At 46.2% G+C, this 26420-nt stretch overlaps 1 protein-coding gene across 1 annotated transcript in view; it reads left to right on the top strand.

The window, feature by feature from the left end:
* The window catches only part of tm4sf5 (transmembrane 4 L six family member 5), a gene marked incomplete at its 5' end in the record, with an annotated part of 67440 nt that overhangs the window by 16142 nt on the left and 24878 nt on the right, over positions 1 to 26420 (top strand). Inside the window, one exon of the mRNA XM_084312983.1 lies at positions 2191 to 2333. Within this exon, the coding sequence (XP_084169109.1) occupies positions 2191 to 2333 (143 nt within the window). The remainder of the gene's footprint in view (positions 1 to 2190; positions 2334 to 26420) is intronic.

Raw genomic sequence — 26420 nt, 5'->3', positions numbered from 1 at the left:
AGTTTATTAGGACAAATGTATGTTTAGGGGAATCTTTTTTAAGAAAAATTACATTGTCAAAAATGTTGGTCAGATTATGTTCATGTGAACCCATCCGTTGTGTGAACTATAAAATATGCTATGAGTATAATGTTGTACACTAACTTTCATGTTACAAAGATATAAACCATTTGTATTTGAATGTTACCTGTAAATATGTCAGAGTTTTACTCTAAGTTTGCATGTCCCCTAATCTTCACGCCCCTATGGGCTGTTTTAACACCTAAGAGGGCCTTATTCACACCCCCGAACACACACACACACCCACACAGACATTTATTTTCAGCACAGCTCTTTAAGCTATCACATATAACTTTTATACCTAATCATATCTTTAAGTGTAATAATTAATGTGAATAATAATACAATATATGTAAACCTTAAGGAAGGGTATTGGTATTGATACTAGCCCAGACGTGGGCAGCACTTTAATCTGTCTTATGGAGTGTGAGCACTTGATGCCTAAGGCTTATAGCAATGAAGCCAATTGTATTTTCTTTTTATTTACACATGATCACTAAGGGAAACCCATGAAACTAAAATATAGACACATTACATCAATATAAAAAAAATAAATGTTAAGGTGAAGTGTCTAAACACTCTCTTGCATTGGGCATTCTCCATGAAACTAAAATATAGGCACATTACATTTGTAATTTTCTTTAAAAAAAAATAATCACACAAACATACACACACACACACCCACACACACACGCCTCTGCAGAAAGGGGGAAGTCGGACTTACAAGGTCGTAAATATGTTGCTAGTGACAGAAAGTGAATACAGTAGTTTCAGGCTCCCCTATTCGCTATCCATACACCCCTTCTTCTGTGACAGGGAAGGGGGATGTCATAGCGCTGGAGGAGTGTCAGAACCACTCTAGTGTTTCTGAATGTCATTTCAGCCTACGGAGTGGAGACAGTCTACTGAGAGGGAGAGATATTCAGTCTACTGAGAGGTAGACAGAAACAGAGGGGAGACGCATGCCACTTGGGGTTGGTAGAAACCATACCACTTGGAAGAAAACACACATTGTATTTTGCATTTGGCATTTGGCATTTGGCGCCCTCAAATACAAACCGATATAAACAGATCATTTGACAACAGTATCATGTTCCTACCTGCAACGCAACCTGAACCAACGATGCCACCGCCGCTCCCCAAGAGAAGAAAGTTGCAGCTTCAGAATCAGCTTATCCAAAGCAAACTTAGTTTCGCTATACCTGCACGACCTCCAACGCCCGGGTACAGTACAGTACAGCTCAATACATGCATACAATTGTTACGGGGATGCAGACCAAGACTTTCGTCTTGTTTACATCAGGGTCCCCCATTTTCAATTCATCATAACATACACCAGATAGACAGTCTTGCTCTCTTAATATGCTGGTTAAATCGGCTGTCTTTAACCTGAATTAGCAAACAAGATACAAAGCATTCAGTTGACTAATTGTATATGTTCTAATGTTCTCTGTTCTAATGTTCCTGCTACCTTTTTCAGCTTCGCTATTTAAAAAAAAAAAAAAAAAATCTGTTCTGTCCGCATGCACGTACCGACGTGCACGCGTGCGTGGCGTGTTACCAGTTCCCATATTACGACTGCACCACTGGCTATATGCCCTTAAAAGGTCTGACACATTGTCAATACTACTACTCTCTCTTCTGTGTGTGTATGTGTGTGTATCTGTGTGTGTGTATGCGTGTGTGTATCTGTGTGTTTATCTGTGTGTGTATGAGTGTGTGTGTGTGTGTGTGTGTGTGTGTGTGTGTGTGTGTGTGTGTGTGTGTGTGTGTGTGTGTGTGTGTGTGTGTGTGTGTGTGTGTGTGTGTGTGTGTGTGTGTGTGTGTGTGTGTGTGTGTGTGTGTGTGTGTGTGTGTGTGTGTGTGTGTGTGTGTGTGTGTGTGTGTGTGTGTCAATTTGGGCACGAATGTATCAGAATAACCCACAATGTACAAGTGCACTGATAATATTTGTGTCCTTTAAACATTGTCTTTATGTGGACATAAATAAATATTCTAAATGTGTGTGTGTGTGTGTGTGTGTGTGTGTGTGTGTGTGTGTGTGTGTGCCTGTCTGCCTGCCTGCCTGCCTGCCTGCCTGCCTGCCTGCCTGCCTGCCTGTCTGCCCCTGTGTGCTCGTCCCTCTTCCAGATGCTGAACTCTGTGTTCTCGTCGGCGTTCGGCCTGGTGGGAGCCCTCTGGTGTACCAGCGCCGCCACCGCAGGCCTGGCTATAGGCCCCAAGTGTCAGAAGGACAACAATGAGTGGACATACCCCTTCGAAGGGATGGACATGTGAGTGACTGTCCCTCCGTTCCTATAGTCCACACACACACACACACACACACACACACACACACACACACACACACACACACACACACACACACACACACACACACACACACACACACACACACACACACACACACACACACCAGTGGCGGCTGGCCGATAGTGGGAGCTAGAGCGCCGCCCTCCCTGGTTAAAAGAAGAAGAAGAAAGAATTATTTGCATGAGGAGGAAGCAGCCTATTCATCCCCCAGCCGAGCCGGCGCCTAGCCCCCTCCACTCCGTTTTCATGAGCGCTCATTTCTGCTCCGCCGTAATTGCGCAACTCACAGGGCAAAATGCAAATACGTATAAAAATAAATACGTACGTACAACATAGCGCTGTCAAATATGATACCAGAGGGCGCTTGCTCGAGTGCCCGATGCAGTCACTATTGGCTGAGAGTGGCACGTGACATCGCGTCCCCAGACGTTGTGCTCTGGGCTCTGGCTCTGCAGATGCTATTCGAGGGGCTACTAGGAAATAGTTGTCGGAAATTGATAATAATCACAAGATACTGTACATTCAGACAGTGTTGGATCTAATTAAATAGATTTATATGGACACTTTTATGGAAAGTTCAAGCCTGGAGTCTGGACCACAAAGCTTCTTGAACTAGGGTAGGCTATACTCTGTCTTAGCTGGTTCGACAACAAACAACAACACGCTATAATGGCTAGCTGGATGCAGTCTGGACAGTGGATATATACATGAACAGTCTGGACAGTGGACATATACATCAACAGCCTGGACATATCAAGCCCTCCTGGACCGCGTTTAAACTAAACAAAGTGAGTTGTGGTCTCTCTCTCTCTCTCTCTCTCTCTCTCTCTCTCTCTCTCTCTCTCTCTCTCTCTCTCTCTCTCTCTCTCTCTCTCTCTCTCTCTCTCTCTCTATGCTGTGTTGTTTTTGAACTAACTCATTAATTTCGTCGCGGGTGGATCATAATCAACCAGACAATGAATGGTAACTTGTTTAAAATGACAAGATATACATGTGTTCATTATTGTATTGATCAGAGAGAGAGTGGAGTTTCTTTTGGATTTAAAATAAGTGGATTATGGCTTGTTCAATATCGTCTATGTTTGAATGAATGAATGAATGAAAACTTCATTTAACAGATTGCAGAATGGGTACAATACAGTACGGCTCAATACATACAATTGAGAAAAGAGAGAGAAGGAGAGATAGAGGGGGATACTAATTAATTCCGCCCCCCCCCCCCCCCCCCCGTGAAGAATTCACCAGCCGCCACTGACACACACACACACACGACACACACACACACACACACACACACACACACACACAGGCACAGGCACTAGTGCCATTAGGTGGCAGACCAAATCAGACACTTTCAATATATAACGTATGCAGTATCATGGCATACATACCTCATGCATCCGTCCTTCGGATGAGACGCTAAACCGAGATCCTGACTGAATTTGGTCGTTAAAAGAACCCAGGACAAGGCGCCCGAGTGGCGCACCACGTTACTGCGCTGCAGACCTACGCGGACGACCCGGGTTCATCTCCCGAGCCCGGATGTACATTTGCCGCATGTCCTTCCCCCATATCTTCTCCCGATCTTCCTCTCCCTGCTCTCTGTCAGTCATGTCTGACCAGGAGAAAAGCTGTAAAAATGCTAAAAATAAATATATAAAAAAAAAAAAAAAAACAGGACGCCTATCGTAAAGAGTAGGTTCCCCCGACGTTCCTGGCCAAATTCCCAATCAGTTTTCTGACATCAAGGTCACCTAATCATCCCTTCCCCTTAATTGACTGATATCAATCCCTGTCTCCTGAGCCGTTCAGCCATTGTGTAGTGTGATGTGTGCCTGGTTCCAGTGTATGGCAGCCATTGAGCCTGCGTAGCCCAAGGTTGGGTGCTACCAGTGGTGGTGAAGGAGGCATTTTCCACCCTACATTGTAAAGCGCTTTGAGTGTCTATAAAAGCACTATATAAATGCAATTCATTAATTAGTATGCATACTGCACCTTATGTGTATACTGTATACTTACTTCATCAGAGCATATATTTAGCATTTTTTGATTATATATATTAGATTAGATGTTGTAGCCAATTTAATGATCTTTCTGCAGTTACTTTATTGAATGAAGGGCCAGGCACTGTGTTATTGTGAAGGTGTTGACTAATTAGCTGGGCAGTGGGCATAGGAGGCGGGGCTCAGATGTTCTCAGGCACAGCCTATATGTAAGTGTTCACAGGTGTGCAGCGGGAGGGAATTGGGTAATCATTACAGGGAAGCCACACAGTTTTTTAACCGTGCGTGTTTGTTTGTTTTCAGTTATTTTGAGTTACTTTTCAGGTTTACTTTGTAGCACTAGTCGTTTGTTTACAGTTTAAACACAGAGTTTACATTATGCTTAGTTTTTTCCACTCTGCAAGCAAAAATAAAACTCTTAAATGCACTCAACGAGAAGACATCATTTATTATCAACAAGCACCACGCGTTGGAAAGAGCTTCGTACCATATTCCCTCACTGGCATCTTTTTCTTGTTCGGTTGCCCTTACATTAGATATTAGATTATATATATTATATATATTATATATTATTATATTATATTATATATTGTAACTATATTTATTGTAGGGCAAATATAACTGAGAGGGCATACATACCCTCATCTTGCACCTTGACCTTTTTACACTGCCTTCTTGCCCATATGCGCATGTTATTGTTATATTGTTTACACTGTCTATTTTTTATCCTATTTTTATTTTTACTTCTCCACTGTACTATAATTCTATGACCTGTATCATGTCTTCTAATACCTGTACCTCCCCTCCCCCATCCTGCTATGATGCCTGAATTTCCCCAAGGGGATCAATAAAGGAATATCTTATCTTATCTTACACACTGATGTACTCTCTCTCTCTCTCTCTCTCTCTCTCTCTCTCTCTCTCTCTCTCTCTCTCTCTCTCTCTCTCTCTCTCTCTCTCTCTCTCTCTCTCTCTCTCTCTCTCTCTCTTACTCCAAAATAACTGAGATGTACACACATTTTATTTTGTATTATCCACAGCTTCTAGAAGTAGCCTACAAGACACATACATGCACACAAAAAACGTTCTCTCTTTCTTTTTTTCTGTCACTCTCTCTCTCAAACACAAACAAACACACATGTTTGTTTATGTGAAATATGGGGACATTACATAGACTTACATGCATTCTATAACTAACCCTAACCTAACCATAACCATAATGCCATAACCTAATTTGTGTTATGGGGACACCAAAATTTGTCCCCATAATGTTTTTGGTACCCATTGTGTGAGTGTGTAAACAGGTCAGTGTCCCCTGTAGTATAGAAATACAAGTACACACACACGCACGCACGCACGCACAGTTACAGATAATCAGAGAGAAGTTATTCTCAGTGACCAGTAGGTGGCAGACCAAAGCAGGCTATCGCTAACAAGTGGCTTCAAGTTTGAAAGCCGGACTTGTGTTGTGTTGTGTTGTGTTGTGTTGTGTTGTGTTGTGCAGCGAGTCTCGAGGTTTTCAATCTCGGAGAGACCAGCAAACTGTTGGCGGGGACTTTGTCTCTCAAAATACAGTAACGGGTTGACATGAATCAATGTGATTGATAGCCTGGAGTTTGAGGATTGCTGGTCAATCAGTGGGGATCATCCCTATGTTCCCCGGGTCCTATGTTCCCCGGGTTCTATGTTCCCCGCTTTGATTGATTAATAGATTGAACATTTTATAAATTTTTATTATTTTATTAATTATTAATGTCCGCCTTGTTTCGAACGGTTAAGCTTAGGCCCTCTTTCGAACTGGTTAAGGTTAGAGTTTGGAATCAGGGCTGGTGGTCTAAAATGTTCAATCAATCAATCAATCAAAGCAGGGAACATAGAACCAGCCATGTGCGCCAATCGTGTGACACCTTTTTCTGCGACCGGTTAAGCTTAGGCACTCTTTCGAAGTTGGTTATGGTTAGAATTTGTCTTAGAGCAGGGCGATAGAACACCAGCCCTGATTCCAAACTCTAACCTTAACCAACTTCGAAAGAGTCGCCTAAGCTTAACCAGTGATAAACTAGGTGTTAGGTAGTTTGCAGGCTGTTAGAGCCGGAAATAGGCGCAGAAAAAAGCGTCACACGATTGGCGCACATGTCACATGACCAGAAACATCAGTGGCCAATCAGAGAGCGTCTCCGCAAACATAGGCTACGGGAAAAAAAAACACGGCCTGCGCTGCCAGGCATTAATGCTAGCATTTGTGATACTGCTCGTTGTCCCATGAGACAGCCGAGTTGTGTATTGGCGCGAGGGGCAGGATATTTGGTAAAACATGGTCGTCATGACTCTGTTTTGGGTGTTTTCCCAGCTATCCTAGTGCGCACGGCTAATGCTAATGCTACAATGCTGGGTTCTCCGTTCTTGTTCCCCGCCGAGGGCTGTCTTTACTAAAATGTCTTTCCTCCTCTTAACCATTCATGCTGACGGTCAATCGGTGTCTAATGTTGGGAGTTTTGACGGGGGCTTGTTTACCATTTTCATGAGTGGATGGGCTGAGGCCTAGGGCTGGTGTGCTTTTTGTGAATCTATGAATTGTGTGCGGGACTGGTGTTTTTCTCTGGTCTGCATCCCCTTAACATTTGTGTGTATGGGCTAGCCCATTCTGCAGTGTGTTAGTGGAGTTTTCGTTCATTTATTCATTTACCCCTTCATGGGTGCACACCACAGTGGAGGTTGCTGCATTCCTACTAGTGAGGCAGTGCTTCACTAGTAGTAGTCTTTTGTCTGCAGCCACCACTGGTGCTCCGTGCTTGTGAAGCAGGTGGCATCAGTCCTTTGCCTCTGACAAGGTGGAACGGTGTCCCGCCCGGCCGACGCCATGAGGCGAGTTGGCCCGGCAGGTGGCTGGTGGGCTGTTAAAGCCTATACCGCCCCGGTATAGAATTAGCAGCGACTAGCAACATTGTTCGAATTGCTGTTTTTTCTGTCAAAAATGATGGGGCCTTAGGGCCAGCCGACGTCGAAACATCGCGCAAGGTTTTGAGGTTATTAGCTTTTGACCTAGCCGCAAGCTATAACCGCAGGGAGGGCTAGGATGCTGTCAACGCTTGTTTACAGACATCTTGGTTGGATCAGTCTCCCCTTGAGGAGGAGAGAAGTTTTTTCCCTCCTCAGGGCTCCCCTCTCCGCAGAGGGACTTTGGTCTTTCCGCAGGAGCGCGGGGGTATTTGACCTAGGCCCCACACCGCCTCACACCGCGCAGCCAGAGGTGAGGGTGCGGCCTCGCCAGCGGCTGTGGCGAGGCCCCCAACTAGCGGCCATGTTTCCCCCGCCTTAGGTAGACACAAAGACAACAGGTGATCTCAAGGCCAACAGCCTTGGCGGCCGAGGGATCGGCTACATTAGATGAGCATGCCCTAAAAAAACGTTGCCGTCTAGCTGTGTCTAGCTCGCTCTCCAGTCACTCCCCCCCCCAACACCAGCGGGATAAGGGCTCTGATTTGTTTCCTTTGGCTGCGGGCCGCGTGCCTTCAATGAAGCGCAAGCGGCCCCACGTTTCGCTTCTCATGGGGACAGGGGCTGACACCCAGTTGCTGGCTAGGCCTGGGTCTGTCCATGAGAATGTTGTTCTGTCAAGCGGCTCCCACGCCACATGTTCTGCGTCTGTGTTTAGTGAGCCTGGTGTTGTGTCTGTCAACAACAAAGGTTGTCAACGGGGGAGCTCGAGGCCCTTGGGGTCGCAGCGCGAGTTCCCCCAGCCCCGCCCTCGCCAGGCCGGGTATCACGTTAGTGCCTCCCATGGCCGGAAGACCGGCGGTGGTCAGGCAGGCGCGCGTGATTTGGGTGGTAGTAATATCACTGCAGGGCTACGGTGTGTAGGAACCCACCCTATCGGGCAGTGTGGGGACCTCACGTCTTGCATGTCCAGCTGTAGAACAGTTCCTCAGCAATCCATGCCAGGGAGGTGTTCAGTGGGGGAGCTTTTGTCACCCAGTGTGATGTCAGCTTCCCCCGTATCAAACCGGCCCTTTCTGTCAGGGTCCCCCCTTGGGTGCGATTGCCTCGTTGGTAGTGTCAGGGTCCGATATCCCGACTCCACGAGACACCCTGCTCGCGAGGTTGGCGGGTCCAGGGTTGGCAACGCACAGCGGGTGGGACCGGGCCGCCTATCTATGGTTCCTGGCGGACCAGCGCCAAGTGGCGGCGGGTGCGCTTGGGATTATCATCACATATGGCTACAGCAGTGCCATATGTCGAGGTGGATGGAGAGAACGCTGAGGCGGGGGCTTGTGTTGCAGTTTGCGCTACCGCACCCTCCGTTTTCAGGTTTGGTACAGACCCTATTGTCAGGGTCAACAGCGGTGACAGCTCTGGCCGACGAGATCCAATCTCTGTTGGCGAAGCAAGCCATCGTCGTGGTCCCAAAGGAGGACGCGATGCGTGGCGTTTCCTCCCGGTATTCTCTGGTGCCCGAGAAATCCCATGGAAGGTTCAGAATGTTGACCGTCTCCCACCTGTTAGACGCTGTAAGGTGGGGGACTGGTTCACCTCCATAGACCTGTAGGATGCGTATACGGCGCTGTCTGTGATGCGCCTGCTGCTGGGGTCCCTCTTGGCCTCCCCTATTCATGAGGAGAATGCAGAGGTGGTTTTTTCCAGTAGGGAAATGGACCCGGTGTGAGACATATGGAAGCGGCTGAAGGTTCCCATGTCAGTACTGGGGGACCTCGTCTTCTGGGGAGGGTCTGGTACCGACGCCTCCCTCATGGGATGGGGGGGGACGTGTCGGGGCAACGCAGTAGGGGGCAGCTGCCATGCTGCCCGGTCTGCGCTACATTCAATGTTTGGGATTGAAGGCAGTCCTTCTGGTCCTCAAACGGCTCGACCACCTTGTGGTGGGCAAGCATGTTTTGGTCAGGACGGACAACACAACATCAGCGTCGTATATTGTCAGACAGGGTGGAGTGCGCTCCCCCCGTCTGCACCGGGCGGCGGTCGGGCTCTGGCTATGGGCGTTCTCCATCTGCTCTGCCTGAGGGCTCTCCACATCCCCGGCAGGGTGAATGTGGGTGCAGGTGTGATGTCGCGGGCGGTCCTCACCCTGACGAGTGGGGATTACATCCAGACATAGTCGGGCAGGTCTGGGACCGATTCCGTGGCCGTCCGGGATTCTGTACGCTTTCCCCCCCCCTTACACCTGATAGCTCAGCTGTTGGGGCGGGTACATCGGGAGCCCGGGACTTCGTCCTGGTCACGCCGGGCCGGGGCTCAGCTGTGTGGTCCCCGGCCCTGATTCAGCTCTTGGTGGCCCCGCCGTGGCCTGTTCTGTGGTCACCGCGGGCCCTCTCTCAGGCACGCGGAACTCTGTTCTGCCTCCTGTTCTGGGGCAGCCTCTAGGCTTGGCTGCTGACAGTGTGAATCTGGTGGGGATGCGTCTTGACTATTCTGTGGTTAATGCTATCCGGTACACGTGCGCTCTGTCCTCTACCACGGCTTACGCTGGGGGGTGGCGTATGGTCGAGTGTGGGGGCGGAACATTGTTCAGCCACCTTCTCGTGGAACATTCCTGCTTGGCGCTCTGCGTCTCAAGCCTGTGGAATGTTCTCTGTCTCCGAGTGGGACCTCCAACTGGTCCTGGGCCGGTTGTCGGAGGCCCCATTTGAGCCTCTTGAGCAGGCGCCATTGGATCTGCTGTGTTGAAGACCGCATTCTTTTTGGCCATCACCCCTGCTGAACGTGTGGGTGAGCTGTGTGCTCTCTCGGTGCGGCCTGAGTGCCTGTCTATTCGGCCGATAGAGGTGCCACTCTGAGGCCTAATCCAGTCTTCGTGCCAAAGAATATCCGGAGCTCTTTCGCTCCAGGGATATTGTGGTTCGGGCATTCGTCCGCCTCCTCACGCCTCCTGTCCGTGCACTGGGGGTTTACCTCAGGACTCGGGCTCTCAGGGCTTCCGTTCAACTGTTTGTTTGTTACGGTGGCCCTTGCGCAGGTGAGGCGCTGTCCAAGCAGCACCTGTCACATTGGTTGTGCGGGGGCGTTACCTTTTGCTGCACGTTGGCTGGACAGGTCCCCCCTCGGGCTGCTGCCCTGTTAGGGGGGGCCTCGGTGGAGGACATCTGTGCTGCGGCCTCCTGGTCCTCCCCGGGTCCCTTCGTTACGTTTTCCCTCGTGGACATGACTGGGGGTTCTGTCTCCCAGGCGGTTCTGAGGTCTGGGACCTCTCCTGCGTCCCGCCTTCGGTGGGCTAGCAGGGGTGTGTAGGTGTGTGCCACGGGGTGATGAATGAATGAATGAATGACTTTTATTTATATAGCACCCTTCACAGCACAAATGCACAGGGTGCTTTACACTACAGCTTAATATAAAAACACAATAAAACAAAATCAGAAATAAATGACAACAACAACAGACAGTAGTTAAAAAAAGACAGTGAAACCAGATAGAAAAAGTAGAATAAAAGAATTTGGATAAAATCACGAGTCACTAATTAACCCTTTCTCTGCCACGCTTATGTACATCCTTATACCATCCTCTGCCAGCTCTATTTGTCTATGGAGAAGTTCCCCTTCTTTGTTAAATTGACATTACTATGGCCCATTCAACGTCAATTATCTATCGTTTAGGATGTAGCAACGTTCTACTTTTTCATTCACATATTCATACTAAAATACGGTCTAAAGTATAAATATGTTTTTATCGTTTTCTGCAGCATTCTGCAGAACGTGATTTATAGCCCTAAATGCATTATATTGATGATCAAATACAGTTTGATAGCGATCGGCGCCAGATAAAACATTTCAAATGTACGTGCTTCTAGAAGTTACTACTCATCATCTGATGTTAACCGGATGGGGGGGGGGGTCGTTTATAATTCCGTGGCCAACGTTAGATGATTCATGTAGTGTGGGTGATATGATCATCAGAGCAGTTTGTATCGAACACGGTAATAATAAACGCTGAAACTTACCCCAGTCTCCTCGGGCCGTTGGGCGATCAGCTTGGAGTAGAAATGTTGCTATTATGGGATGTTGATCTAGATCAGTGGTCACCAACCTTTTTAAGCCCAATATCACTTTTTTTCTTTTTGGTGAAGGCAAGATCTACCTATTGAAGCGTTGAGAGAAAAAGACAGCCAAGATTGTACTTTAAACTAAATTACTTTTATTTGCCTGTATTCTAATTACATGCAATGCTTTGGTCCAACATTAAAACGTCAAAGTAGAACTATTATGTACTTTCTCAGTCAGTGCTAAGTGGAGTCATCTTATGCAGCATCACTTTTCACATCAAAACAAAAGTAGAACTGTAATGTGGACTTTCTCATATTATTAACATTGACAAACATATTTACAATTAGCATTTTATAAAGTAGAACTGTAATGTGTACTTTCTCAGTCAGTGCTAAGTGCAGTCAGTGCTAAGTGCAGCATCACTTTTCACATCAGAACAAAAGTAGAACTGTAATGTGGACTTTCTCATATTATTAACATTGACAAACATATTTACAATTAGCATTTTATAAAGTAGAACTGTAATGTGTACTTTCTCAGTCAGTGCTAAGTGCAGCATCACTTTTCACATCAAAACAAAAGTAGAACTGTATGTGTACTTTCTCAGTCAGTGCTAAGTGCAGTCAGTGCTAAGTGCAGCATCATTTTCACATCAAAACAAAAGTAGAACTGTATGTGTACTTTCACAGTCAGTGCTAAGTGCAGCATCATTTTCACATCAAAACAAAAGTAGAACTGTATGTGTACTTTCTCAGTCAGTGCTAAGTGCAGCATCACTTTTCACATCAATTTTTTTTTTTTTTTTTTTTTCATGGAAAGATCTACAGGGACAGTCTCAAAGATTGACAAGTCGATCAAGATCGACGGGTTGGTGACCACTGATCTAGATTAACCATTTCCAGGTTGTATAATACTATATACATCCAAATAACGTTGTTTATTGAGTTAGGGCGAGCGATTGATTATCCAGTGTGTCGAGATGGAGCCCCGGGAGCTATAGCGAGTGGTCGGACCGAATTTGGATGAGCACCACTTTTTGTTTCCGGTTTGCTGTTTGGGCGATCCGCCGATCGGCCACCAGATGGCGCTCTTGAACCGTTGGAGAGTTGAGAGGAGATCAACAGGAGATCTCAAGTCTCCGTTGGTGAAATATGATTGCCATCACAGATTTTTGAAATATTGATCTCAATTACGGCGCCATTGGCAGATTACTCATGGCGGAGAATGACGTGTTACGGCGTCCTTGGCGATTAAAGGGTTAAAACAAAACTATAGGAACAGTGAGGACAAGAAAAAGAAAAGAAAAAGTGCCTATGTATGACCAAAGGCCTGTCTGAACAAATGTGTTTTTAGTTGTTTTTTAAAAGAGTTTTCAGAGGGGGCAGTTCGCAGGTCCAGGGGGAAAGCGTTCCAGAGCCTTGGTGCTGTCACCTCGAAGGCTCGATCACCCCTTGTTTTCAGCCTGGACCTGGGGACCACCAGGAGGTGCTGATCGGCAGATGTGTCACACGTGGTCTCGCCTGTGCTGTGCGTTTTTCAGGGGTCTTTGGTTCCCCCGTTTTCGCACTTGGTGGAGTTGACTGCTTCCCCCCCTTCGTTAGGACAGGCGGGTGGACGGGACTCCCCTCCTCCCTGGTAGTGGGGCTTACGGGCCCTCAGGGGGTACACTTGTTGGGTCACGCGTCTGCTCTGCCCCATATCTCATAATGGCAGGAGCGAGACGCGATGACCAGTATGATATATAACGAAAGGTTATCCTATAACCTAGTTATATGTATACTGGCAGAGCGTCTCGCTCTCAGCGCCCTGAGTTCCCTTGGTTGGGTTTTCAATGTTGGAAACCTTTTTTTCCGAGGAAGGTAGAGTGTGACCATGTCCGGCGTCTTATAGGAGGACGCTGGGGCGTGGCCTGGTCAGGCGCATGGGTGCAAATTGTTTGTTCATGAGCACAGTAGGTGCTAGGAGATAAGAGTTATCTCATAATGGCAGGAGCGAGACGCTCTGCCAGTATTCATATAACTAGGTTATTGGATAACCTTTTGTTTGAAGGGCGAAAAGAAAAAAGAGCACCTACTGCACAACATGGGACCGGGACCCCATCAGCGAGCAAAAAGCTATGATGCGTCATGTATGGTGAAATAGTCCTCATCTTTGATTAAGATTAACATTAGATTAACATGTAGTCTAGGCAATCCAGATTAAAAGTATAACCAATATGATAAAATAAAACACAGGGAACAATACACATTTAAAATGATTATTTTACAAACACCTCCAAAGAAAATATTTGGGTTATTTTCATGCTATATGTTATTATGATACACTTGATTCAAGAAAATTATATGAAAAATATGATTTTAAGACCCAACATTAGATTACTGTAACTGAAAAGTGTTCTCATTTGAAAATAACTCTGCATGTCCTTTAATACTTTCCGTGCCAGCCATGCGGTGCCTAGGAACCCCGTTGCGTGCCACCGCTATATTCAATGACAGAGCTCTCATATTTGCGAACGCATAAACTATATCTTAAATTATGGCTATGTGTGTTAGGGTTTGAAACCGACCTCAAACGCACGGCACAGACAGGTAGTTCAGAGTTAGCCAAATACTAGGGCGTATTTATTTTCAGAGTCAAAAAGGAGCAAGTAACAATCTTGAAACAAAGGGAGACTGCCTTCAGCAGAGTTATCTGCGGCTCTGCAGATCCTCTTGGTGTTCGAGGTGGGGAAACGGTATTGACACTGAAGCGGCTCTGCAGATACTCCCAGCTTCAACTCGAGGTGGAAAAGAGAGAGAGAGAGAGAGGTAAATAACAGTCCACATCACACAGAGGCAGTGCGGTCTCCTCCTCCCTTAGCTGAGTCAGAACAAACAAAACGATATCTTCAGTGTTCACCACAACACACAATTTAGCTGAGGGTCAGTGCAAAACAAAAACGATAAACTTCTGTGTCTCTTCTAAACACACACCCCAGCTGAGTCCAGTGCAAGCAAATGATAATCTTCAGTGTCTCCTTTAACACACAACTTAGCTGAGTCAAGTGTAAGCAAAAATAGAACTCTTCAGTGTTCTTCAAAACACACAAAACAGAATCGTCCAAAAAAGGGTTTGGTTCAAACTCACCAAAGCGCAAGAGTAAAGCGGGTAAACGAGGCGCAGCTCAAAACGGGGGACAAGGTCTTCACCAGCGGCAATCCACAGATGTCCTGGAGGGAGAGTAGACGAGGCACAGCAACGGGGAACAACAGGCAGAAACAGAAGTATTCAAAACGACCCGACATCGATTGAAGGGAAGTCCCAGTATAAAAAGCCTCTGGGGCGCTAATCAAAAACTATGACAGGTGCGCGCTGGAATTGATACTTGCTCCAAAAGCGTGTGGCGGGGAATGCACCAATCAACACAGCACCTTAAAGGAGCGGAGCGTGTGGCGGGGAATGAACCAATCATCACAGTACCTTAAGAAGCCTGTGGCGGGGAATGAACCAATCCTCACAATGTGTCTAATATGGCCGTCGCTTATCAATGACTTGTTTGCAGTCAACATTGTCGAAGCGGATAGTTTTTTAATCGGTTCATTTCCGTTTTATACCATTTAGAAAAACGCTCGTTTTTTGAAAGTTTCAGAAAAAAATAAAGATTCTGTGATAAACACCCTTTACTGGAATACACTGGAATACACAAAACACGTTGTAATTTTTCGGCCTATTTATGAATCGTTTTCAAATAAACGCTAGATTATCGATAGTATATGTGTACTTATGCACGCTATAGAAGCGGGCTGAAAAATCTATTATCTTATTTCCTGATCGCACACACACACATATGGCACATGCTGATATATAGGTGAAAATAGCTCTGATTATCCCAAGACTGGTAAAATAGATTCCTTACCTCAGATCAGATGTTCTCCAAAAAGATTATTCCAATTCCTGATCGCCATTCCAAATATCGATCGCATTTATTGATCCAACGCTGGGTACTGGAAACACATAGGGCTAGATCCACAAAGAATGGATTGCACGGAGCAAGTTGCACCCTTACTTAAAATTCATTATGAATTGAAAATGGGGGACCCTGATGTAAACAAGACGAAAGTCTTTCTCTGGTCTGCATCCCCTTAACAATTGTGTGTATTGAGCCATACTGTATTGTACCCGTTCTGCAATCTGTTAATAACATTTTCATTCAATCAATCAATCTGCACGGTGATTGATTGAATGAAAATCGTATTAACATATTACAGAATGGGTACAATACAGTACGGCTCAATACACACAATAGACCTGTCGCTAAACCACGCCCCAAATAGAATTTGTCCAATCATATCACAGCGAAAATCCTCGCTGGCAGAAAACTCGGACATAAACAGAAAAGCCATTTGTGGGGCGCATCAAACCAAACGTCTGTGATCAAAACCACTGTGAAGAGTTCAGTTTCTATGTTTATTGTTAAAGTTATGTGTTGTATACGATTGCATGTAACTGTCTAACTGTTTCCACAAGAGGGTGCTATAGGCGGAGCTATTAATGCTGGCGCCAGGTAAGAGGTATAAAAGGAGATGTTAACTCCCCCTCTGTCTCTTCCTCCGTCGCCTCTCATAAGGAGAAGGTCTCGTGTACTGTTGGGTGCAATGATAATAAACCATGCCAAAGGCTAAAGAGAGAAACCTTGTCGTCAAGTTATTGTCGCCCCATAAGTGACTCTGTCAACAGATTATGGGCCCAGATCACGCAGGGGCGAAATAATAAGGGTAGCAAGTTTAGCTGAAGTATAGGCTAGGTTAGCACCGGGAGCACCGCGTGGCTAAAGGCTAGGCCAACAGGAGCTAAAGCTACGCCTACCATCAAAAGAGGATGGTGACAAGAGGAAGGAGCGAATGGCCCTTGTTCAATGGAAGGGCAGAGGACTACGAGCTCTGGGAAGAGCGGATATTGTGCTGCATGCACGGGGTGGGACTGAAGACAACGATCTTGACGGCCCCCACGGGAGAACTAACGGCGGAAGCGCAAGCCCAGGATACCAAGCTAAACGCTGACGCATATTGCGAGTTGGCACCACTGCTAGACGACACAAGCTTTGGGCTGATATTCCGCGACACTAAGGACAAAGGCAGAGAGAGCCTGAAAGTGTTGAGAGATCACTACATGGTAGCAGAGGCTACCACACACCCGGTCGCCGCGGAGGCGGGAGAGAGGGTGCTGAAGGCCCAGGCGGCACCGAGAGAGAAGACCAGGCCCACGACGGAGCTGGCGTGTTTGCGATGCGGAGAAAAAGGGCATCGGAAAGATAACTGCACAAAGACTGTTTGGTGTAGCTTCTTCAAATCCACGGGGCACACAGACAAAGTGTGTAGAAAGAAACGCGACCAGAGCGCACGGTACGTGCATGGACAAGATGGTGGCTGTGGACAAGATGGCGACGACGGTGGACGTGAGACGAGTCGAGATGACGCCCGGAGAGTAGCGGGACGAGAGGACTTCATCTTCGGGGCGCAGACAGCGTACGTCACCCAGCCAACGCAGCAGCAGCAGGCCCAAAGGAAGGGACTGATCGTGGACACAGGTGCGTCGTCCCACGTCATCAACGACAGGAATCGATTCAAGAACTTTGACAACACCTTCAAGCCGGAGAGACACAGCATGGAGCTGGCAGAAGGGAAGCACACTTACGGGTTGGCGCAAGGGAGAGGAGACGCACAGGTATGCCTCATAGACAGTGAGGGGCGCCGGTGTACATTCTCCCCCACCCCCACAGCCAATCTGCACGCACCCAGAGATAGGGAGATATACATGGAACAACCTGAGGGTTACGAAAGGAAAGGAGAGAAGCTAGTGTGTAAACTGGAAAAATCCATTTATGGCCTGAAACAGTCTGGGCGAAATTGGAACGAGATGCTTCATACATGCCTTATCGAAGATCACTTCCTACAGAACCCAGTAGACCCCTGTGTTTACTCGAGGGAGTCAAAGGAGTCAGGAAAAGTGATCATCGTCATTTGGGTGGATGATTTGATCATAGCAGCAGACAACACCAGAAGCCTAGCACAGGTGAAAGAGATGCTCTCCACCAGATTCAAAATGAAAGACCTTGGGAGGTTAAAGCATTTTCTAGGTATGGACTTTGAACAGTCTGCCAATTGTGTAAAAATATCCCAGAAGAGATATGTGGAAAAAATACTGAAACGTTTCGACATGCAAGAATGTAGATCAAGGGAAACACCATGTGATCAAAAACTAGACTATCGGGAGGATGCTCAGAAACTGACAGATGTAAAAATGTACAGAGAAGCTGTGGGTAGCCTCATTTATTTAACAACATGTACCCGCCCTGACCTATGTTTTGTAGTGAGTAAACTGTCACAGCATTTCGCTGACCCCACAGAGGAGCATTGGATCACAGCAAAACATGTCTTTCGTTATCTTAAAGGTACAGCAGACAGACAACTGTGTTTCAGAAAGAGCAGCGAGGGTCTAGGACTTAAAGCCTACAGTGATGCAGACTGGGCAGCTGACACCACAGATAGAAGGAGTACCACAGGATATTGTGTGGGTTTGAACGCAGACAGCTCACTGGTTTCGTGGAAAACAAAGAAGCAGCCCACCGTGGCTCTATCAACTTGTGAAGCCGAATATTGTATTTTATTTTTTTATTATTTTTTAAACAAACACATAAACAAACATGACAACACACGATAAGATATACAAGCATTAATTGTCAGAGCACATCCAATGAAATCACATTTTAGTTAATTGTCTTATATAAGATATACCCCTAATACCTGTTATCTAAAAACCTACACACATATGCTCCAGCTCGAACCCCCCCCCTCCCGGACCCCACCTTGGGAAGTACCTCCATTATCCCTTGCACCTAACCAGACACTACCATTATAAGCTAGCTTTTATTCTCTCCACCACTTCTAACCACATTGACATTTTGAATTCATTGAGACCCAGAATTCTTGCTGTAGATATTTCTTGATAAATCACATCGAGATATGTAAGAAACCAAACTTTCCGGCACATTTTTTCCGGTTGAAACCAGCGTGATGCGATCAGCTTTTTAGCTACTGTGATACCCGATAAAACCAATCTCTTTAGCTGTGGATTTACTGCAAACTCAAAAACATCATTCAATAGTAATACAGAGGGGTGTACAAGTATATTCCAAGATACGAGTTTTGATAATTGTTGGGTCACATCTTTCCAGAATGCCTTAACTGGTGGGCAGTCCCAATACATGTGCATAAATGTCCCTTCGTCCCCATTTGTACATTGAGAGCATTTGGAGTCTTGTTTAAGACCCATTCTGCACAGTCTTATAGGAGTCAAGTATGTCCTGTGAATATAGTTAAGATTGATTTGTTGATGATCCGGGTTCCTTGATGTAAGTCGGACATTTGCCCAGGCTCCTTGCCAATCAAAGTCATTTTCCAGGTCTGGTATATCCCTCCTCCAGACAGAGTCTAGTTGGAGGGTTTCATACGAGGACGTTAGTAATTGATGATAAAAATCTGAAACAAAACCTCTCGATGTCTCTCTTTCATAGAAGAATTTGTGGTATCTGTGGTGTTCAATTGGTATGTCTAATGGAACACCGTGAGACTTCAAACATAGCTGTAACTGTATGTAAAAAAGCCATGTGGACTTGGTGAGATTACATTTTTTGCGTATTTCTTTATCACTACAAAAACCCTGTTTGTTAAAAACATCCCCTAATGAGTGTATGCCTTGCTCTTCCCATATAGGGAATCTTATAGGTCGTTTTTCAATTAAGAGTGCATTGTTATTGAATAAGGGAGTATGATTGTGCCATTTATGTGGGTTAGGATTTTTCTTTTGTGATTCACGCCATATCCGGATCGCATGAGTAATTATGGGGCCAAATTTCCGTTCACAGTGCTTGATTGGTAGTTTAGTGTATGCTATGTCCTTCAGTCTATGTTGTGAAGCCGAATATATGGCTTTAGCTATGACCATACAGGAGTGTATTTATCTGGAACAACTGCTCGAAGGGATGGATACCTATGTATATAAGAAGACTGTTGTTTACGAGGACAACCAGGGAACCATTGCGATTGCTAGAAACCCTGTGTGCCGACAGAGATGTAAACATGTCGATATAAAATACCATTTCATCAGATCTGTCATCAGAGAAGAAAGGATGACACTGATGTATTGTCCAACGGACAACATGGTAGCAGACGCTATGACGAAACCTGCTTCCAAATTGAAATTGAAGAGATTTGCAGAGGCCATGTTTGGTGTGTAGATATTGACTGCCATATTCTTTTGATGTTTTTGGAGTATATTATTTCCTTTGTAAAATGTCTTTTGAAGAAGTTACCCAGTATGCTAATACAAACCTAAGTGGGAGTGTTGAAGTCAGAGGTTCTAGGTAGGATTGTTAGTAACTGTCTAACTGCATATATAACTGTTTCCACTAGAGGGCGCTCTAGGCGGAGTCACTCAGGAACACCACCAGGTGGCGAGTATAAATAGAGATGTCTCCTCCCATTCTTTCTCTTCCCCCACCTACCTCTCACGGGGAGAACTCATGTGTTACTGCTCTGCCATGTGAATAAATAAACCACGCGAGTTAAGGCTCAAGATAGAAACCATGCCTCTTGACCACATTATTGTCGCCCTATAGCCGGATTCTGTCAACAAAATATTTGTGTTATCTTTAAAAAATATATATATATGTATATTACCTGCTGTGGTAAATCTCCCGTGGCCTAGCCCCTTTCGTGACTGTGAAGCAAGGCTTGCATCACAGTAAGGAAAGGGGCTACCTGCGGCCATCGTCAACAGTCATTCACGGTTGACTTTGTTTGTCCGAGTTTTCAAAGGGGGCATGGCTTAGCTATATGTCTATTGTTAAGGGAATGCAGACCAGAGAAAGACTTTCGTCTTGTTTACATCAGGGTCCCCCATTTTCAATTCATAATGAATTTTAAGTAAGGGTGCAACTTGCTCCGTGCAATCCATTCTTTGTGGATCTAGCCCATATTCTCCGCTGTTCTGATGGTGGGCGATGACTCCAGTAGGCTCGGATTACATGCCTGACAAGTAAAATGTGGAAGCAGGACTTTTTTTTCTCCATGCGTTTCATTCAATCCAATCCAATGGGGTGCAGTACCATCCGGAGAGACGATAGGGGGCGGTATTTTCCCTGTTCGAGTTCAGACAGATCCCCACTGGTAACGTGAGGCTAGATTGATGAAAAATGAATGGAAATCGATCATAAAAAAAACGAGATCTCTCGTCGGCTGGCACTCAATGGTTGGCATGAACTAACGAGAAATCTCATCGTTGTGTGGGATATTCGTGGATATCCTGAAGAAGAATGTTCTCAGTCAACCGAGGTTTGGATAATAACAAGGTTTATTAACCAAACAGTATAGTACATAGAGAGAATGGCTGAGGCTCTCGCCCCAGGTGATCAGCTGAAATGACCCAGGTAAAAGACCTGGTACGTTGTTGGGAGGAGCCTTATATAGTTAAAAGGGGGGGGGAGGTGGTCCCATTTGATAGGTCAAATGGGGGGGGGGAAACACAGGATTGGGGAGAAGGGGGAGGGGAATGTCTTTACATGAGGCATTATATTATTCCACAGTTACTCACTTTTCTCTATTATAATGTGGGTGAGATTAATGTATAATATACCAGGATTGTTTGGAACAGGTAAGAGTGAATAGATATGGTAATAGAATGGGACCGATGTAATCCATCGGTTATCAGATAATGAATGAAATAGAAACAATTAAAATAAATGAAAATGTTGGCCAATGTGATCTGTTGGTTGGCATAACAGTTTAAAATAGAAATATTTACATATGTGATTCATGACATGATTGACTGGACTAAAGTCTGTGTTATTTTTATATCAGATATGTGGGATGTGGGAATATCACCCTTTTCTTTTATTAATAATGGTCTGATTTAGCCACTCAAATACCTATATCAATGAGTGGTCCTCAACTCTGATATCAAACAACAATTAACATACTCATTAGAAGCTATAGCTGTGCACATATCTTGGCCTACCTCCAGTCGCTCATGTCGTGACTCAGCCATTTAAGTGGTAACTATGTGTCTTCATGATAATATCTATGGGAGCTAAGATCATGGTTGTACACATACAAACATAGTAATATTTACAATAGACATTACCTTAGTGGCTAATGTGTCAAAATAAGATTGAAAACCGTTAACCTAGTGGTTAATAAAAACTAACATGATTAATTATGGGAAAATTTTCAAAATATATATATATATGCACAATTTATAATGATTCTTGATGAAATTACTTAAGATCCAGTTGTATTTAACCTGAGTTTGAGTGTCACTTTCATCTGTGATTGTCTCAGTTTTGTTGGTCTTTACTTAGAATCAGACAATTTTGTAACTTAAGTAATTCAAATGTGATGTAATGTGACCATGTGACCACTTCTTCCTTCAGCAATACATTTTAGCTCATTATTACTTGGCATTGTTAATGCTATCTCATTGATTTCATTTCATCACATCCCTAGTTCATCATTTTCCAGATACATACAATTGTGAGTGCATGCTTACCAACTGTCCGTCTGCAACACTATTATCACCAACATCTAAGAAGGGAGATCCCCCCTTGAATGGCCCTTCTAAGGTTTCTCTCCTCCACACTGCCCGTGGAGCTTTTTTCCCTATTGTTAGGTTTTAGTGAGTTTTTCCTTACCTTCGCATGGGGTATGTCTGGGAGTGCTTGCATTCTTTCTTTTATTTGCATTCATCTAAAAATGTTTGGACCTTATGGTGTTCTTGTTCTGTTCTTGACTTATTGTTATGTTTTCTTCTTGACTTGTTTAAAGAAGACCTGTACGGCCCATGGGGACATTAACGTGTGTTGTCGGGCCCTATAAATAAATTTGATTTGATTTGATTTGCATTTGTTTGTGAAGGTATTAATCTGAATGATGTCGCGTCGTTGTTGACCATCTGTTCTCTGTCTGTCGTGTGGCAGGGCCAAACAGTAACACAGTAAAAATTTTATAAATACATAATAATGTGGACAATGTGTGTTCAGATGCCTCTTGGTCCACAGGTCTCTGATGATGTCTCTCTTCTTGACGGTGCAGTCGGGAACATTCACTCCTCCATCATTCAGAGGGGGCCTATAGGAGGTTGCCGTCCATTCCCTGTGTACCTTGTCAAGGGTCACAGGGTCTCCGGTAGTGGCCTTGTAGACTCTTTTCCTGGAGTCTATGTTGTTCACCGCCATCACATGTCTGCCACTGTGCTCACGCTTGGCTTTTATCAGGCCCAGAGACATGGTCGGCCTTCCGTTCCTTGTTATCGCGGTACCGCTTAGTGGAGGGCGAAGGTTTGCCAGACGCTCTCTCTCACACGGATGGTGGAGATACACATGGCCTTGGTCTGTCGTAGGCTGCCGGGGTGGCGCAGCATGTCGTCCTTTCTGTGTCTGCTCCCCTTTCCTTTGGGGACGTCTGTCGTGTGGGCTGGGTTGGATGGCGGCTCTCTCAGGTTGTGTCCGTAGCTCTTTGGCGGCGTCCCTCGTGGCCCTCTGTTGCCGTGGGTCGCCCTGGTCTCTGGGTTGTGTTCCTCCTTGCCTGGTCCCGCCGTCGTTCGTGGTTCAGGTCACGCGTCGTCTCACTCGTCCTGTCCTCTCACCAATTTATGATCTGAGGATGATGAAAACTGCCTTAGAAAACCTCCTCACATAAATGATTCAACGCCTTTCTGCTAAAGAAGAAAATCATTTAGGGTTAATTCAATTCATAGTTTTTTATTGTGTAATACCATTATGCATGTTCTTTATTTTACTTACCATTTAGTCGATGCATCTTCGTACTAACCCGTCCTTAACGGTGTTTGGGTCGTGACCTCTCTGGTTCTCTTTGCAATTTTCTCGCCGCTCTGTAAGCATAGAGAAAAACACACAACAAAAACCTCTAGGCAGCCAGGTATTTTGCATGGAATATACTCATTCATTGTCTCGTCCATCTAAGTAGTATTAATTAATTTAACCTCTAATACACCAAGAATAAAATCTACCTCTAACTAACCTTACTGTCATGCATTTATCCTAATAAAACTAACCTACACTGTAGCACTCGACGCTTTGATGGACGTTGTTACTCAGCTGATAGAGTTGTGCCCTTCCTGATGTCCTGTCGCACAGAACCTGTGCGTCGCTTTGGATAAAAGTGTCAGCTAAATGATTAATGTTGTTGATAATCATTGTGTACCTCTTGGTGGTTTGATATTTGCAGTCATGGAACGTACTTGAAATGGCAAGGATTTTAGTGGTTTATAAGCAGAGGATAGAAGGAGGAGATTGTAAGTGAAGTTGTTTTCATCATTAATCTTTCATCTCGGGCACTTCTACTTTGTCTGGTTTTATTCAGAAATCATACCTCCAATTCGTGTGCCTTCTTGAAAAGAGATGATGAAAACAACTGGTTAGTTATTCTGTTAGTATTGGAATTAGGTAGACTTTCATGACTGCAACATCATCACCTGTGTTTATACTATACTAAGTTGAGTCTCTAGGTGTGGTCAGAGTCCTCTCTGGCTATTTGCATTGTCTTTCAGCTCCACACCGATTCACTGCTGATTCTTGTGTTCAAATGTAGATTATTTTTGGGTCTCAATTTACATGATTGTAGCTGGTATCACTCTGTGTCCTGTCTGTGTTCAGATGCAAATCACTGGAGTTTCAACTTTTGTGATACAATTTGTGTTTACACCTGGGCCCTGTTTCTTGTACATGGATAACGATAGGTTATGACTATAACCAAGTTCTGTTAGTTAGGGGCGATGCTTGGCATCACACTGCACTATCTCGCGTACGTGCACGCGTACTGAATAAACCACAAATGTACCTCTAATACCAGTATTAGTCTGACCACACCCCTCATCAGCTTACCTTCATAAGCAGGTGTGTGGTCACCTGCTCTCCTCCTTCCCAAGCTTTCACCACAAGGTGAGGACAAGGGCTGCAGCGGCCGTCTGATGCCAAGCATCGCCCCTAACTAACAGAACTTGGTTATAGTCATAACCTATCGTTCTGTATCGTTAGTGGCTTAGCTTGGCATCACACTGCACAAGGGAGGCCAAGCGGAGCCACTTGGCTGACAAATACACCCCGCTGACAGCCCCCCAAAACCATCAGAACAGGGAGGGCCGAGCCCCCCCGACCCCCCCTAATGGAGGGTATCCCCCCTATTAGAGGCTTCACGGGAAGGCGACGGACCCGACCGTGCGAAGAGGCACTCAAGCAACTTAACGCACAGGGTGAGCAGACCGTGGCTTGACCCCACGACTACACACACGCACAACCCGCATGCCACCCGGGAACGAACGGAGGAACAACCTCGTCACTGCCCCCAGAATCACGGGGTCAAGGGCAAACCCAACCCCGTGGCAAGGCCGTAGCAGCGGAGCGCGAAGGAAGACCCAGACCCACCAAAAGGACTGGACTCCCTGGAATGGGGGCCCGGAGAAGTCCATGATGCCAGCATCAAGACCCCACCAGGTGGGCACGTAGTGCCCCGCCCCCCACATCGCCAGCGTATTCGGACAAAGGCCCCCCAGTTAGTGCACCTGGTAATCCCAGGCGGTATCCCAACCAAGTACTAACCAGGCCAGAACCTGCTTAGCTTCCGAGATCGGACGAGATCGGGCGTGTTCAGGTCGGTATGGCCGTAAGCCGAGCGGGCCCCGTCCCCCCAACAGTACACCGCCTGGCACACTAACCCTGCAGAACAGACAGTCAGCATGGCCGTAAGCACACAAAAAAGGTTAACCAACGGAAGCAGGCAGCGCACCGGGGAAAAACCAGGCAACAGGCTGTTAACCCTAGCCTGGAGACTGCGGACGAGACAGGCGCCAGAGGGGACAGCTGAACACAGCTGCCCCGGCGGAAGGGGCGTATGCTGGCGTTGTTGCATGACCAAGCCTCCATTTAAAAACCCCCACCCAGAGGGGTCGAGGCAGAGAAGGCTGACACGATTGGCAGACGTCATGAACGTGCAGGGGCACCCTCAAACGGTGAACCCGGGAGTTGACACTGCACCAACACACCAGGGAACCAACCACCTCGGTGTTACCAAATGCGGTGGTTGTTCCTATAACCCCTCAAGAAAAAACTCCAAAACACACCTGCGGGTATACACCGGCTATACCGCAGTACAAGTGTTTCAGTTTTCAAAAAAGGGTTAACCCAGGCCTACGGGTCGCAAACATCACTTCGGACCGGGCCTGGCGGTACGGGAAGCACAGGGTCACCAGAGGAGGTCAAAAAACCACCCCCACAGGCCCCTCTTCGCCATGCGTGAGAGAGGAGCGAAAAATAATGGAGAACCAGCCCCTAAGCACACCGTACTTGGTATTCCCAGGCGGTCTCCCAACCAAGTACTAACCAGGACCAACCTGTGTAGCGGCCGAGATCCGACGAGATCGAGCGCGTACAGAATGGCATGGCTGTAAGCCATGACGACAGTGCTGAGTAAAAACATACCCAACCAGGGTCTCCATAGCGCTTAACCCTGTGACACCCAGACCGACCTGGCATTTTTCCCCCTGAAAAAAGCCCAAGTCCCTCAGGGTACCAGAACAGCAGATCTGCATCCCCGGCGGACAACGGGTTCAACTGATCTGGACCAGCGTGACCAGAACCAGTCCTGTGCCCTAACCACGCCGACATGCCTACTCCAGGAGAAGGGCAGATATGCGTGTTGATCTTAACATGAAAAGAAGGCGCCACCCAGACGTTCGGACGAACCGCGCCTGGTGGCCCACCCCAAGGGCGTGAGACCCCACCACATATGTTCAGATCCATCCCGTCATCATCCCCCAGACATGAACGAGAATCCGTCGACAACCCACCCAGGTCATGGGATGTGGTCGTCGGAAGAGGAAAAACCCCCATCTCAGTTGCTTTATAAAAACGCTGTTTCAACCACAAGCAACCAAGGCGTGCCAGTCAATCGCCTGTTTACAGCGAGCTAGCACTATACGTGCGTCGGGACACACCCCCATC

Source organism: Notolepis coatsorum (genome assembly GCF_963971535.1).
Source record: "Notolepis coatsorum genome assembly, chromosome: 4".
In the NCBI taxonomy this organism is placed as follows: domain Eukaryota; kingdom Metazoa; phylum Chordata; class Actinopteri; order Aulopiformes; family Paralepididae; genus Notolepis; species Notolepis coatsorum.
The sequence above is the reverse complement of the archived record's forward strand: the minus strand, read 5'-3'. Positions and strand labels throughout refer to the sequence as shown.